The sequence below is a fragment of the Canis lupus genome, chromosome 25 (assembly GCF_048164855.1).
Source record: "Canis lupus baileyi chromosome 25, mCanLup2.hap1, whole genome shotgun sequence".
Lineage (NCBI taxonomy): Eukaryota > Metazoa > Chordata > Mammalia > Carnivora > Canidae > Canis > Canis lupus.
This window is the reverse complement of record NC_132862.1, coordinates 36,868,967-36,884,609: the sequence shown is the minus strand read 5'-3', so window position 1 is coordinate 36,884,609 and position 15,643 is coordinate 36,868,967. Positions and strand designations below refer to the sequence as shown.

Below are 15,643 nucleotides of genomic sequence, written 5' to 3'. Positions count from 1 at the left end.
AAGAATCCTTCCATTATATATGTATATGAAATCATCATGTGGTATACTTTCATTATTTTGTAATTTTTTTGTCAATTATGTCTATAAAGCTCAAAACTTTTTTTAGCAATGACAAAATGTAATTAACCAATTAATTATCTTTGAAAGTGTTAATAACCTATTTATATGGGGTCTTGAGTTTCATGTGGATGATATGAATTTCTTTATTCCAGGACACTAAAGAAGTAACAATAGAAAAGGAGGAGCTGGGATCCCTGGGTGACGCAGCGGTTTGGCGCCTGCCTTTGGCCCAGGGCGCGATCCTGGAGACCCAGGATCGAGTCCCATGTCGGGCTCCCAGTGCATGGAGCCTGCTTCTCCCTCTGCCTATGTCTCTGCCTCTCTTTCTCTCTCTCTCTGTGACTATCATAAATAAAAAATAAAAAAAAGAAAAGGAGGAGCTGAAGTGCTTTTCAGTACTATTTCAGAAGTAATTTAGGCTCTTTTCTATTTCTCTCTATTTTTCTGATATCAGAGAGCCATGCAAGGCTAATCACCAAATATATTATCATGGACACCCAGAAAAAAATATCACTTTCTTGTTGCTCTTTGTCCATCATTTACAACCACTCAAATGCCCTGTACTTTGCAATGCTCTGGTTTCCTATGCCTCTCTCTCTTTCTGAAGTGGCCTTTTTCTATCTGGATACAGTCTATTTGCTTCATAAGATTTATCTCAAAAACAACTTTCTTCAGACTTAGGTGATGCGCCTTTCTCTTATATCCCTTAAAGGCTCCAGGAGGAGGTAGATTTTTCTGTGAGCATTCTCACAGAATCCTGCAATGCTTGCTTCTGATTTTGCACCACATTCCTTTCTCTGTACACTAGTTCCTCTATGTACTGTGAGAAATTGAGGGCAGGATCCACATTTTGTTAAATCTGTATATTCCCAAGGTGTAATGCCAGCCCACACAGGTTTGCTGAAGAATTGCATGATCTGACACACAAATGTTGGCTTGTCTGAGGGTCATGAATCCATCTTGGTGATCCTGACTGGGGGAAAATACAGACACTGAGTCATTTTACAGTGGATGTGACACTGCAGCCTTTTTTATGAGACAATAAAGAATGTACATTTTTTTCCCCTTTTGGGCAGAAATTCTGTATTATTATTTAATGAATGTTGTATAATTCTGTATTCTTATTAGGTGAATATTTCACAAATGTAACTGACCTATGTCCCCGTGTTTTCTAGAATTGGAGTATGCTTCTTTCCACATGAGCCATAACAACTTACTGACCTTTCCAAACCCCTTCAACAGCAGATAATTTCACAGGAAATCAGAAAAGTAAGACAGACATATCAAGAAGCAGATAACACAATGAGACAGAAAAGGACAGTAGAATTTAATAGAAATGTTGCTTACGGTTTTGAAGTAGTGGAAGCATCTCTGGGAAGGAGCAGGAAAAACAGAATCAAGACTGGGATGGGCAGTGGATTTCTCCTCATGGTGTGGAGAGAAAGGGGAAATAATAGGAGTCTCAGTCCTTGATTCCTTGAACTCTGTTCTTGTTCCAGAATCACTTGTTTTTAATTTACCTGATGGGCAGTGAAAGTAAACTGCTAACCATTTATTTTTGTAACATATTAACTACTTCCAGAATAAAAAAATCAATTCCAGATTATTTCTATGACCATCAGTATTCTTTTATCCACTTTCTCAAATTTTCAAAGCCTTTTAAAAATACTGCTGTTAGCCTATATTAGCTCTGATTATTAATCAGTATCTTAAATATTTTCAAGAAGAAACAAAATAAATTATATGGACTTGATGAAATCAATTAATATTCTTGACTTGCATTTTCTTTTTTTAAAGAGCTATTAATGTAAATACATATACCAAATTGGTTCTTGGTAGTCCAGGGAGCATCACATATTCCTCTGAGCTTCATCCTCTATGGTTCTTTAATGAAACAAAGAAGTGAAGTTTATCACAGGGTTTTAGACACAATAAATTTGAAGACAATCTCTTCCTTGTTTAACCACTTAATGTTTGCATTTTATAGCTCTCCTTATGTTTGTTTATAAAGAGAATGATAGTTCATTTGGATACAGCCCATGTAATACATATTATTTCTTAGTTCATTGAACACCTAGAATAGAAAGTCAATTAATTCATGATTCTTGATGAACATTCTTATTTAATTCTACTTTGAGCAATATAAAAATATTTTACCAAGGTGCCTGGGTGGCTCAGTTGGTTAAGCATCTGCCTTTGGCTCAGCTCATGATCTCAGGGTCCTGGGATGGAGCCCCGCAAGCGTAGGGCTCCCTGCTCAGTGGAGCGTCTGCTTCTTCCTCTCCTTCTGCCTCTCCCTCTTGCCTGTACTCTCTCTCTCTTTTTCTCTCTCTCTCCAATAAACAGTCTTTTAAAAAAATGTTATCAATAATGATTCATCATCCTATTTACTTTCCAAGGGAGATTGAGGACTCTATCTTTATGGAGTCTTAAAAATAAGAAAGATCCACACTGTTACGTTAATTTAACTAGGAACTCACAAGATGAAGTGTACATATTTTGAATAGAGAACGAGTTTAAACTCTAAAATATGATGTGATGAGAAACAGGCGCTTCTATGGATGAGGTCTATTTTGTTTTGACATACATTGTTTTTTAAAGATTTATTTACTTATTTGAGAGAGAAAGAAGGAGAGCACATGAGCAGGGGGAGGAGCAGAGGGAGAGGGAGAGAGAAAATCCCAAGTAGGCTCCACTCTGGTCATGGCTGGGCATGGAGCCCTCTGCGGGGCTCAATCTCAAGATCCCAGAGATCATGTTTTGAGCCAAAATCAAGAGTCCCACGATTAACCAACTGAGTCACCCAGGCACTCCTTTGATGTATAGTTTTGTAAATGGTCTGAGAGAGTGAGAAGTGAAGATAACGTACATGGCAACCCTTGTGAACTGTATGTAAAACTACAGATATGTAAGATATTTAAATTCCAAGGAGGATAATAAACTAGGGGAGATATAATGCAAAATCAAACAGCATAAACTCTAATAAAATATTGTCCTGGCTCTTAGGAGTTGGCAGATGTTTGCTGAATGAATATAAAACTCTTCTGTGTCATTTTGGGTCCTTCTCTCACTAGAATCTTTATGCTCTTTTCTCTTCTCTGAGCTCCCTACTATTCTCACCCTCCACTCCTGCACTGTCATAAACAATACACTTACTCTGCACCAGCTCAATGTGGGATAAATTAACTTATAATAAATAATAAATGATTTTAAGAGGCCCTTATGTTACCTTTTCCAGGGATAATTAAAACTTACTGGATGTGCAACAAACCTATATTTTGGCCAAATGCTTAATGACTAAAAATAAGAATCCATATTTGGATGAAGCATAAATCATCATCATATCTTGAACTTCAGGAATGGAAGAATAAATTGAATGTCATCAAAATTTAATCATTTTGATTTTTAATTGCAAATTTTATTAGGAACATTTAAAATATATATTATGTGGCATAAATAATACTTTTCTTAGCATTCTCAACTAAGGCTTTTAGACTCTTTGGTTTTCAACCTTTTTCTTTTATTTGCAAGAATTTGATTAAACATGTAACTCCTCACACTTCCGTAACTTAAAATTTTTCATCATATGCGAGATGATAAAAAATGTATTATAAATACTGATATTTAAAAATAAAACTGTAATATCACTTTTTAAACATATCCAAAGTGATTTAAATACCATTAGTCATTTATTGCCTACCATCATTCATTTTAAACATACATGAATTCTTTTGTAACCAGTTGGAAATTTTAAGTCATTCTTGTTTCTTCTTGATCTTGTATTTCCATTCTAATTTCCCACATAATTTTATCCCGGTGTTTTGTTCTTCAATATATTTTAATGAACATTTTGTCATTCATTTCTATAGCTAAAGACAATCAAAATCATAAAAAGGTTTTTGTACCTATAAGGTTCTGAGTAGTAATGCAATTTTTCTGGATTGAATTATCATTACTAGTGTTGTCAATGTATTACTTATGAAGATGGGATGACCACTGGGTAGTATACTATATGTTAGCAAATCGAACTCCAATAAAAAAATATACAAAAAAACCCCCATACATATACTACAATCTTAATACATATGAAACGCATGAGATAAAACTGTTTGAAAATGCTTTCTTGCCTTGTTAATTTGCCCCATTCTCACTGGTGTGAGGTGGTATCTCATTGTGGTTTTGATTTGTATTTCCCTGATGGCAAGTGATGCAGAGCATTTTCTCATGTGCATGTTGGCCATGTCTATGTCTTCCTCTGTGAGATTTCTCTTCATGTCTTTTGCCCATTTCATGATTGGATTGTTTGTTTCTTTGCTGTTGAGTTTAAGAAGTTCTTTACAGATCTTGGAAACTAGCCTTTTATCTGATATTTCATTTGCAAATATCTTCTCCCATTCTGTAGGTGTTCTTTTAGTTTTGTTGACTGTATCCTTTGCTGTGCAAAAGCTCCAACATTTGTTGTTTCCTGCCTTGTTAATGGGGCAAATTAACAAGGCAGGAAACAACAAATGTTGGAGAGGATGCGGAGAAAAGGGAACCCTCTTACACTGTTGGTGGGAATGTGAACTGGTGCAGCCACTCTGGAAAACTGTGTGGAGGTTCCTCAAACAGTTAAAAATAGACCTGCCCTACGACCCAGCAATTGCACTGTTGGGGATTTACCCCAAAGATATAAATGCAATGAAACGCAGGGACAGCTGCACCCCGATGTTTATAGCAGCAATGGCCACAATAGCCAAACTGTGGAAGGAGCCTCGGTGTCCAACGAAAGATGAATGGATAAAGAAGATGTGGTTTATGTATACAATGGAATATTACTCAGCTATTAGAAATGACAAATACCCACCATTTGCTTCAACGTGGATGGAACTGGAGGGTATTATGCTGAGTGAAGTAAGTCAATCGGAGAAGGACAAACAGTGTATGTTCTCATTCATTTGGGGAATATAAATAATAGTGAAAGGGAATATAAGGGAAGGGAGAAGAAATGTGTGGGAAATATCAGAAAGGGAGACAGAACGTAAAGACTGCTAACTCTGGGAAACGAACTAGGGGTGGTAGAAGGGGAGGAGGGCGGGGGGTGGGAGTGAATGGGTGACGGGCACTGGGGGTTATTCTGTATGTTAGTAAATTGTACACCAATAAAAATAAATTAAAAAAAAAAAAAAGAAAAGAAAATGCTTTCTTTTGGGCAGCCCGGGTGGCTCAGCGGTTTAGTGCCGACTACCGTCCAGGGTGTGATCCTGGGGACCGGGGATCGGTCCCTCGTTGCGCTCCCTGCGTGGAGTCTGCTTCCCCCTCTGCTTGTGTCTCTGCCCCCGCCCCCCCCCTCTCTCTCTCCTCTCTGTGTATTCTCATGAATAAATAAATAAAATATTTTTTAAAAAAATGCTTTCTTTAAAATTTTTTTTTTATTGGAGTTCAATTTGCCAACATGAAAATGCTTTCTTAATGAAATAAATTGTACATTTCATCCATCTGGTTTTCCCAATCAGATTTTGTATCCTTGGATGAATATTACTTATTGGCCAATTGAGACAATTTCCACTATCTCTTTACCTCCTATTTTTTCTTTTCTATTTTATTTCTCTTCTAGAATATTCCTGTTCTATTCCCTATCATATAGGTGTAAGCACCAAGATATCTTATTTACATAAAGAGAGAGATGAGAGAAATTCTATTAGAACAATATCATTTATTTATACATCTAAGTTATAAGCCAAAGTTCACATTATAATTATCATTAAATATAATTTTATTTATCTATCAGTTGAAAAAATAGCCTTCTTAATTTCGTTGAAAGCAAAACACTGGAAACTAGGTCAATTGCAAAAGAATTTGGAACTCAGTCATTAGAATCAATCTCATTCTTAGTTTCTAGAAAGTATGCAAAAAAGACTTACCAGCACTTATAAATGGCTACTGATTGCTATTTTCTTACTTAAAGATGCCTAATACACTTAAGAAGTCTTAGAAAATTTAAATATTATTAACTCAGTTATACTTTTGTAAATATAAAACCTCATAAAATTATTTAACTTATTTTTTTAAAATATACATTTAGCTGATTAAATTTTTAGAAAATGTTCTCCAGTGACCTAATTTTGCAAAGCCAGTTCTCATTGTCAAAATAATTGGTCAAATGAGACATTTTTGGGCATCCCGGTGGCTCAGCGGTTTGGCCCCGCCTTCAGCCCAGGGCGTGATCCTGGAGACCCAGGATGGAGTCCCACATCCGGCTCCCTGCATGGGGCCTGCTTCTCCTTCTGCCTGTGTCTCTGCCTCTCTCTCTGTGTGTCTCTCATGAATAAATAAATAAAATCTACTTTAAAAAATGAGACATTTCTGATAGGAAGAATAATGCCTCACTTTTAATTCCAATAAACTCGTAAATATACATCTCTGTGATAATTGTTAGACTTATAAATTCTAAGATAAGCTAGAATCTTGCTGGTTATTTGTTATCTAGATGTAGCAAGACATTTCCGCTTCAGTATTTCTTCCCACGCTTTCTGCTTTATTCTTATGGAACTAACTCTCAGGGGCAATAGGCATTGAAAAGGATTGGGGAAAGGAGGCGGGGTTTTAAATGAAAATTGTCATCATTTCTGCCACTCACCCCTACGAAGAATACAGAATATTAAAAAACGGCCCTAAATTACCCATTATAATGTCATATTTTTTAATTCTGGGAATATATTTAGGACAGATGGATAAATAAGGCCAATAATGGGCTTGAGTCTTAAGGGAATTTTTGCAAATATCAATTGAATTGTCTTTTTGAAAGAGACTAGCAAGAATTTTCCACTCCAAGATAAATCTAAATACATAAAAGTGAATATTTGTATATTAAAATAGATCTGCAAATTATGCCTTGATTATATTATTAGCATTATAATAGTGATTTTTAGATAATCGTTACCTACAAAGATCATAGGTTTATTGATTATACACTGTTTCAAGGATCCAGAAATGATGTTGAAATAGGTTGAGGCCAAAGCTGAATCTGAATGGCAGATTTTAGCCAAACGTCAAAGTCAGGGATCAATGTTAGCATTCCAATTTTTAGTGGTAAGTAGCCACTACAGTCACACAAATGAAAATACAGTGATGAGATTCCAGTCATCAGTTTAATAGGCACTCAATAAATATTTGTGAAATGAAGTAATAAATAAAATCATTTCCTGCTAAACGGAAGATAAGCAAGAAAGTTCATATAAGCAAGAAAAGTATCTGGAAAAGAAGAAATCCGAAATACAATGTGGGATATTTTAAAAAAGATTTTATTTGTTTATTTGAGAGAGAGAGCGCAATGAGAAAGAGCAGAGGAAGAGGGTCAAACAGGCTCTATGGTGAGCACAGAACTTGACATGGGATTTGATCTCACAACCCTGAGATCATAATCTGAGTGGAAATCAAGAGTTGATGCTTAACGGACTGAGCCACTCAGGCACCTGTGGGAGTATTTTAACTGGATTTAGGATTGGACAACACAAGGGTTAACAGGATAGAGTCACCTGTCAAACTGCCTGGGGTGAAATCCTTACTTACTGTGCTGTGTTGGGCAAATTACACGACTTCTCCTTCCTCATCTGTAAAATTGGCTTAATAATAATTCCTTCATGATTTTTATTATTAAAATAAAGCTATTTAAAAGAAACTCTACAAAAGACATCGTTACCTTTGGACATATTTCTAAACCAATGTTATTTCCAAAGAAAGATGTGTTTACAGAGCATTGAGCAACTGTGAGTGGGTGAGAATGAGTGTCCTTGTCATATTAGTGTACATGGAATGGGGGTAGAGTTAGGAGAATTGCCAGAATAACATTGAAACTCATATTAACACACATGGGACATTCATAAAAATATTTTTAATGAATAAAAGAAAGAGGAATCCTGGCTATGGTAATTTATCCTTTATGATAACTTGCTGATTTTCTGTATATGTTTTTCTCCCTGTAAATACTTGGCCTAGTAGAGAGTAGGCTGGAAAATTCTGAAGCTTGAAGGACGCATTTTTATGCATCAAGGATTTCCAGGCACAGGTTTTATTTTTTAAATTCAAGTTAATTAACATGTAGTGTAATATTGGTTTCAGGAGTAGAATTTGGTAATTCATCACTCATGTATAACAGTTCAGGCACAGATTTTGAGAAGCAACACAAATGATAAAAAGAATACAAGAAATGTCTTTTTTTGGGGGGTCTTACTACAAAGACTCATGTTTAATATCACCATGCTGATTCAGAGATTGGGGCAGTGGGCTTGTCAACTGAACTGTGATTCTTTATTTAGACTGCAATTGTATTTTCTTCATTAAAAATTGCCCCAGTGGAAAAATAATGTTCTATGTGGCTCAATTTTCTTCCTCTGAATCTTCAATGGAAATTTTGTTCAGAAGGATGATGTTTTCCATACCTGCACAACCTTCCCCCACATTCCTCTGATCCTCAGTTGCCACAACCCCAACCTGCTGATTCTATTTTATCTGCTTTAGCCGTACTGAACTTGCTTTCTTCCAGGATCTAGAAGTCTTCCTATCTGAAAGACTTTGTGCTTTTTGCTTGCCACTTCTATCTCTCAGATGTTGACATAGCTAACTTCTTCACCTCATACCTTTGCTCACCTAGCATCTTCTCAGTGAGAAGCAAGTGTCATGTCTCATGGGTACATTATTTTTCATTCATTTATTCATCAAATATTTATTTATATATTATAAAACATTTCTTTTTTTTAATTTTATATATTTGTTCATGAGAGACACACACACACACAGAGGCAGAGCCATAGGCAGAGGGAGAAGCAGGCGCCACGAGAGGAGCGTGATGTGGGACTCGATCTTGGTACTCCAAGATCATGCCCTGAGCTGATAGCAGATGCCCAACTACCGAGCCACCCAGGGTCTCAACAAATAATTATTTAAAGTTTGCAGTTACTAGCAGAGCAAGGGAGAGCAGTAGTGGCACAAGATAAGGAGGTAGACTACAATTTTAAATGCTTACCATTTTCTGACATATTATATAATGCCTTACTTATTATATTTATTGTTTATTGCCTGGCACCTCTCACTGGGATATAAATTGATTTTGTTTTGTTGGGTCACTGTTCCTTGTGAATGCACTTATACCCAGCAAGCGTCCAATCATTGTTGAGTAAATGAATGAAGAACCATGTGCCCATGAGACATGACACTTGCTTCTTCTCTCTTATAAAGTATATAACAATTATAAGGGAATACATTGAATTGCATGTATATATTTAACATAGAACAACATCTCAAGGGTTAAGAATGGGTTAAGATTTACCTAATGTGACATGAGAGACTCCTAACTCTCATGTTAGGAAACAAACAAGGGGTAGTGGAAGGGGAGGTGGGTGGGCGGGGGGGTTGGGGTGACTGGGTGACGGGCACTGAGGGGGGCACTTGACGGGATGAGCACTGGGTGTTATATGTTGGCAAATCGAACTCCAATAAAAAAATATATATATAAAAAAAGATTTACCTAATGTATTGTTGAGTTAGTCTTTTTGCAAGAAGTCATATATGAGACTTTTATGAGCAGAACAAGGACTTTCTTCCCTTTTTCTTAATGACATGGGTAAAAATACATACCTCATACATGGAAACATGTTTTTAAATAGTGCAGAGAATAGGTAAATGCAAGGAAGATAGAAATGCCATTCTCTTTCACAGTCTTCTTGTTTACCATTGTTTCTGATGATAGAATATTTCTACATAATTATATTTTGAGGTGGTATTACACACAAGGATTTTGCAAAATGATAAAACTCCATTTTGAGTCCAGGGAGTTCATTCCATAGCCAGTGAATGACCGCAGAGTCAAAAGTCAAAGCTCAGTTTCAGTGGTAAACAGGTTTATGTTTTCATGATTGATTCTGTGATAAAATGATAGGGTATAGCAATGATTAAGAGTAACAGCACCATCTCTAAACCCTGATTTTTGTCAAATAAAAATGTGAGTCTGAGAGATGTTGTTCTGCAATTTTCTTTCTTTTTCTTTCTTTCTTTCTTTCTTTCTTTCTTTCTTTCTTTCTTTCTTTTCTTTCTTTCTTTCTTTCTCTCTCTCATTCTTCTTTTTAAATTCTACCCATTTACTCATGAGAGACACAAAGACACAGACAGAGGGAGAAGCAGGCTCACCTCGGGGAACCTGATGTGGGACACTCGATCCCAGTACTCTAAGATAATGCCCTGAGCTGAAGGCCAACGCTCAATCACTGAGCCAGCCAGGTGCCCCAGAGATTTTTCTTTTTAGTTAGAAATTCTTTCACATGCCCTTCTTTTCTTCACATTTCCCCCTTTGATGGACATCTTTCAAAGAAAACAATGCTGGCCAATTCTGTCTTTCAGGTGTTGCTAATTTTTGTCAAGGGCATAGCTCTTTATAGATTTTATTGTATGTTGGCATGGAGCTGAGAAGGGTTGTTCTCAGGTATCTTTTCCAAGAAGCCAGGGGGACCATCTTCATATGTCTTGTCCCACAGAGGAGGGACATGCAATGGAATTTTCTTGGCCTTATCTGAATGAGAGAGTGGAAAATGAAGAATCTCCATTATGTCCCTCTAAGACAGATGGTTTAGTTTCTATGGTCAGTTGAGTTTCAGGAAAAGCCTTCCAAAGAAAAAGAATTTTATTTTGTACCTACATTTGGGGAGAAGACATCTGCTTACTAACACAAAAATGATAGAAATTTAATACTACAATTAAACTGATGACCAAAAGCCCAATGATAGCTATTGATTGAAACATACTTCTCAGCCAATTTCCCCAATTGCCTTTGTTTAATAGATAAAAACTGTCCCAGGTTCCAGTAGTTTGGCCAACTTCTGCTAGCAGCTTGATATTGTCTTTCATTATTTTTAGTTCTTGTGTTATTTTTCTTAAATTACTGACATAAAAATAACATTCTTCTCCAAGCAGGGCCCAGTTTCCCCCCTGCTAAGCAGTAAGCACATTTAGAGTTTGACAGTTCTGTAGCCATAATATTTGGCACCAGTCCTCTAGAAAGAGGACATTTATGTTTTTTTTTTTTTATTTAAGATTTTATTTATTTTATTTGAGAGAGAGAGAGAGAGAGAGAGAAGGGGCAGGGGGTAGAAGGAGAAGCAGACTCTTTGCTGAATGGCTTGATCCCAGGACCCTGAGATCATGATCTGAACTGAAGGCAGATGCTTAACAGACTGAGCCACCCAGGTGCAGCGACATGTGGTTTCAAAGGTACAATAGGAAAATCCTTTATCTTTACTAGACAGGTTTCACCACCCTTCTAAGGACAGTAGCCAGGCCACAATTCAGGTTCATCATGAACATTATTTGTTCTGGCACAAATCCAATAATCAGTAAGGTAGCAGATTCAGAGTTTCTGCAAGGTGAGGATAAAATACTGTTTTAAAGTTAAAGAACAGTAGGAAAACCAGAGAAAGATCAGTTGAAGCCCTGAATGATATGATCAACTGAATGTAGAGTAAGTTTTTGAAAAAAATGTAAAGTCATACAGACCTCATTTGTGTATCTTGAGTAAGTTGTCTATTTCAGATGCTATCTGCCTCAGTTCCCAGATATTCCCAGTTTGAAGTCACCAGTTGGTATACAAGTCCATTGAGGTTTTGGGGCTTTCTTGAGATGTGACACATGAATCTAAGAGTCTATTCCTTGAAGTCTGGCTGCACAGAGATTAGTTAATTCACCTGGTAGAGATCTTGCCAGTGAGGCTGAACAGTTTCTTTGGCGATGTCTTTCCAATAGATCAAGTTTCCACATTGTAAGATGTGAGTTTGTCTTCATCTCCTGGAGATGCACTGTGGAAAGATTGTTCTACCAGAGCATGATTATTTTCTAGGTGCTTGGTCAGGCTTTTGCAAAACTGAAGTATATCCCCCTTTATTAGTTGTGGGTAAAAATAAGTGGGAGTAGACAATTACAACATCTGTTGTAATTATTTCAAAAGACAAAAGCTTATGCGTCCTGGAGAAAGTAGATATAAGATATAGAAGAACTAACAGTAATACTTTTGGCTAAATAATACTTTTGGCTAAATAACATACTTATATCTGTAAGATGGGAGCAATTGTGGGAAATCCATTTGCCAAACCTTGAATAGTCCATTGAGGAAATTAAAATGTCCAGGAGAAGTACAGATAGGTTTCCCTGGGTTAAATTCAGGACAGATGGAACAAGCAAGATAAGCACTTTTTGTGACCTTGTCAATGTTTCACCACCAATATTGATTCATGAATGTTATCATTTTATCAGTTGACTAATGACTTAATTAGTGTAGTTAATAAAGGAAATTTTTAGATCTTTCTAGTAGGACTGGTTTGTTATTGAGCTCAAATCAAAGTTTCTTTTCTTCATAATCCCTTAAACTTCCAAATCTGCTTTTCCTATTCAGAGGCCAATTTTTGTATTTCCCTGATTAGTCCTCTTAGGTCATCACCAGGGAAAAACAGTAAGAGCCATGGTTTTTGTGGAGGCATCAGCAAGGTAGTTTCTTATGGCTCCCAGGAGTCAGATTTAGAATGCTCAGGGACTGTAATAATATCTAGAGCCGCTGTAGAAGCATAGCATCTAGTAAATTTTGGACATAAGGACCACTTATAATTTTGCATCTTCTGGAAGTTAGGAAACTTCATTGTTTCCACAACATTCCAAAAACCATGGACTACTCCTTTAGCAGTTGGTATAGAGGTTTGTGGTTTTACCTTTAGCTAGAGAAGAGGCTCAAATTCAGCTTGTTGGCCTTGTTAGCCTGAAATGGCCAAAGGTAAGTTTGCAGTCTGAATGACTTCAAAAGGAGTCGATATCACATATCCAGTAAAATATTTACCATTTTCCTTTTTCAGGTAAGAGCTGTCAGTAAATCGTGAGAAATCAATATTTTTCAAGGGGATTTCTTGTAACTAATCACTTAATTGTTTGAAAGTTAAACAGTCATAGGGGATTTTGTCCCCTGAAAAAAGAGAAGGGTAGCAAGGTTGAAATTGTCACAGTAAATGAGAGTGGTATGACAGGTGGTTAGAGGTGGCTAGCAAGAGAATTTTATGAGAAGCTAGGTGACTTGCTGAAAGGTGCTGGATATGGTGTGAGTTCAAGAGAGCTTTGATAGCATGAAGGAACAGAGATGGTCAAAAAGGATCCCATAACTATTTTTCTTTTCTTTTCCTTTTTTAAAAAAAGATTTTAATTTATTTATTAATGAGATAGAGAGGCAGAGACATAGGCAGGTGGAGAAGCAGGCTCCCTGCAGGGAGCCTGATGTAGGACTCCATCCCAGGACCCCAGGGTCATGCCCTGAGCCAGAGGCAGATGCTCAACCACTGAGCCACCCAGGGGCCCCAGGTCTGATAACTATTTTTTCAGTGACCTTTACCAGAAGGGCAGTATGGTTCCAAAGCATAGGGGTAACCTCAGATGGCGAAACCTCATTGTTGGCTGTAGTAATCTACACATTGGTGGCAGCCCCCTTGTTTTTGGATATCTGAGAACATTTTCCTCCTTTGCATATACAAAACCAAAAAAGGGCAGCCAATAATTTGAATATCCAAGAGCAGTTTAATTTATTAAACTTCCTATCAAGGTTTTCAAGGCCAAGTCATCTTGATTTTCCTAGATCATGGGGTCATATTTAGGACTTCTTGCTTTTTTAAAAATAAGATGTATAGATGTTGGGCCAGTAATGTACTTAAGTTTGAATAAATTGCAACTTTTGCTTTGAGACCCTGTGTCTCTTAGTGGCTAAGAGTTTTAACAGAGGAGTCTTTTTTGTGAGGAAGCTTGAGAGGGTGAGCCAGAGAAGTAAATAATCTACATATTGTACTAAGGTGGGGTCTCCAGAAAATTTTATATCTTCTAGATCACCTATTGAAATTTGTGAAAAGTAAGAACTTTCAGTAAAACCCAGGTACATTACTGTCTAGGTATATTGTCATGTCCTTCATAGGGAAAATAATGCATGGGATTAGAAACAACAGGATGAAGGAATAACAATGTTATTTATTGCTTGGAGGTCTTGGACAAGTCTCTATCTTTAACTATTAGGTTTTCTTTTTCTTTTTTTTTTCCCCAATTAGGTTTTCTTATAGGTAAAACAGGGATATTTTGAGCATTGATGCAAGGAATAATAAGTCTGTGCACTCTATAGTCCTCTATGATAGGTCTTATGTCTTGCAAAATTCCTTGTTTATAGGATGTTGATAATTTGGGGGAGAGGTTATAAGGGATCAATTTGGATCTTAATAGGAAGGACACTATGAATTCTGTGTATGTCTATGGATTTTGCCCATCGAGTAGGGATATTAAAATTAATAATGAAGAAGAAAACTGAAGTTTGATCTTCTCTGATTTGTAAAGTATATGTGAAAGGAAAAGGTGTCAGACTTTTGGGAGGGGGTTATATTCAAGGGATATATATTCAGTTCAGGCATTCGAACTCAAGAGTTATTTTTCCCTTTCAAGAGAAAAAAAAATTCCACATACTGAATTTGGAAATTTAAAATTGTAGTTCCCTTCCTTTGGAATCATATTCTAGGGTGTGGGCTAACAGATTAGGTAGTTTGATGAGATCAAGGGTGGATACTATTCCCCATGCTACATAGGTTCTCTTGACTAACAGAAATAGATCTCTAAGCCATTTGTAGACTCTGAATTAAAGGTTTCCCTGGTGATTCAATGTGCACAGGGAGTCCAGAATTTTCTTTAAAAACAACTTGGAGTCTACTATAGTAATCATGAACAGATGCAGCCTTTTGGACATGGCATGAGCTTGATCACATAAAAGATCTGGTGGTTGACTTAACTGGAATTCTAAAGATCGTTCAGGGCTTTTCCAATTAGCAGTTTTCATCCAATATTGGGCTTAACCTCCTTCAACAAGCACGTGGACTAATTGATAAAGGTCAGAGAAGGCAGGTTGGTAAATCTGAATTACAATATTGAATCCTTTGGCAAATCGATGAAGATCCCAGTTACCTTGGGAAAATTTTTGACTGTAGCACTGAGTTCAGCTTTGGCCTATGGAACGTAAGAAATCAATGGTTTAGCAGGACCTTCGGAGGCCTTATTTTAAAAAGGAGAATTTTAGGATGCCTGGATGGCTCAGCAGTTGAGCATCTGCCTTTGGCTTAGGGCCTGATCCCAGGGTCCTGGGATTGGGTCCTGCACCAGGCTCCCTGCATGGAGCCTGGTTTCTTTCTCTACCTATGTCTCTGCCTCTCTCTCTCTCTCTCTCTCTTTCTCTCTCTCTCTCTTGCTGTGTCTCTCATGAATGAATAAATAAAATCTTTTAAAAAAATAAAAGAGAGAATTTTAACAGGCTCAATTGGTCAAGTTTCAGCTATAGAGAAGAAGAGTTCAGATAAAGGAAGGTGTTAGAAGAAGGTAATGGTGTATCTAGAGGAAGTGGAGCAATGGAGTTGGGGGAACCTTTGCTCATATTGCTAAAGATGAGGACTCAAAAAAATTTTTTTAATCACCTTTTGTTTTTTTTTCCCTCCAGTTAACTTAGAAATAATATTTTATAAAGAGGAAAATTTAGAATGCTGAGTACATCTAGAATCCTCTA

The 15,643-nt window shown here is 36.8% G+C and overlaps 1 protein-coding gene across 2 annotated transcripts in view; it reads right to left on the bottom strand.

The window, feature by feature from the left end:
* LOC140617523 (pregnancy zone protein-like) overlaps nt 1-1,561 on the bottom strand; it is a 50,347-nt gene extending 48,786 nt beyond the window's left edge. For both annotated transcript variants that reach the window (XM_072799095.1, XM_072799096.1), the window contains exon 1: nt 1,408-1,561. In XM_072799095.1, the coding sequence (XP_072655196.1) occupies nt 1,408-1,490 (83 nt within the window). In that variant the 5' untranslated portion in view covers nt 1,491-1,561. The remainder of the gene's footprint in view (nt 1-1,407) is intronic.
* Between the last annotated feature and the right edge of the window lie 14,082 nt (nt 1,562-15,643).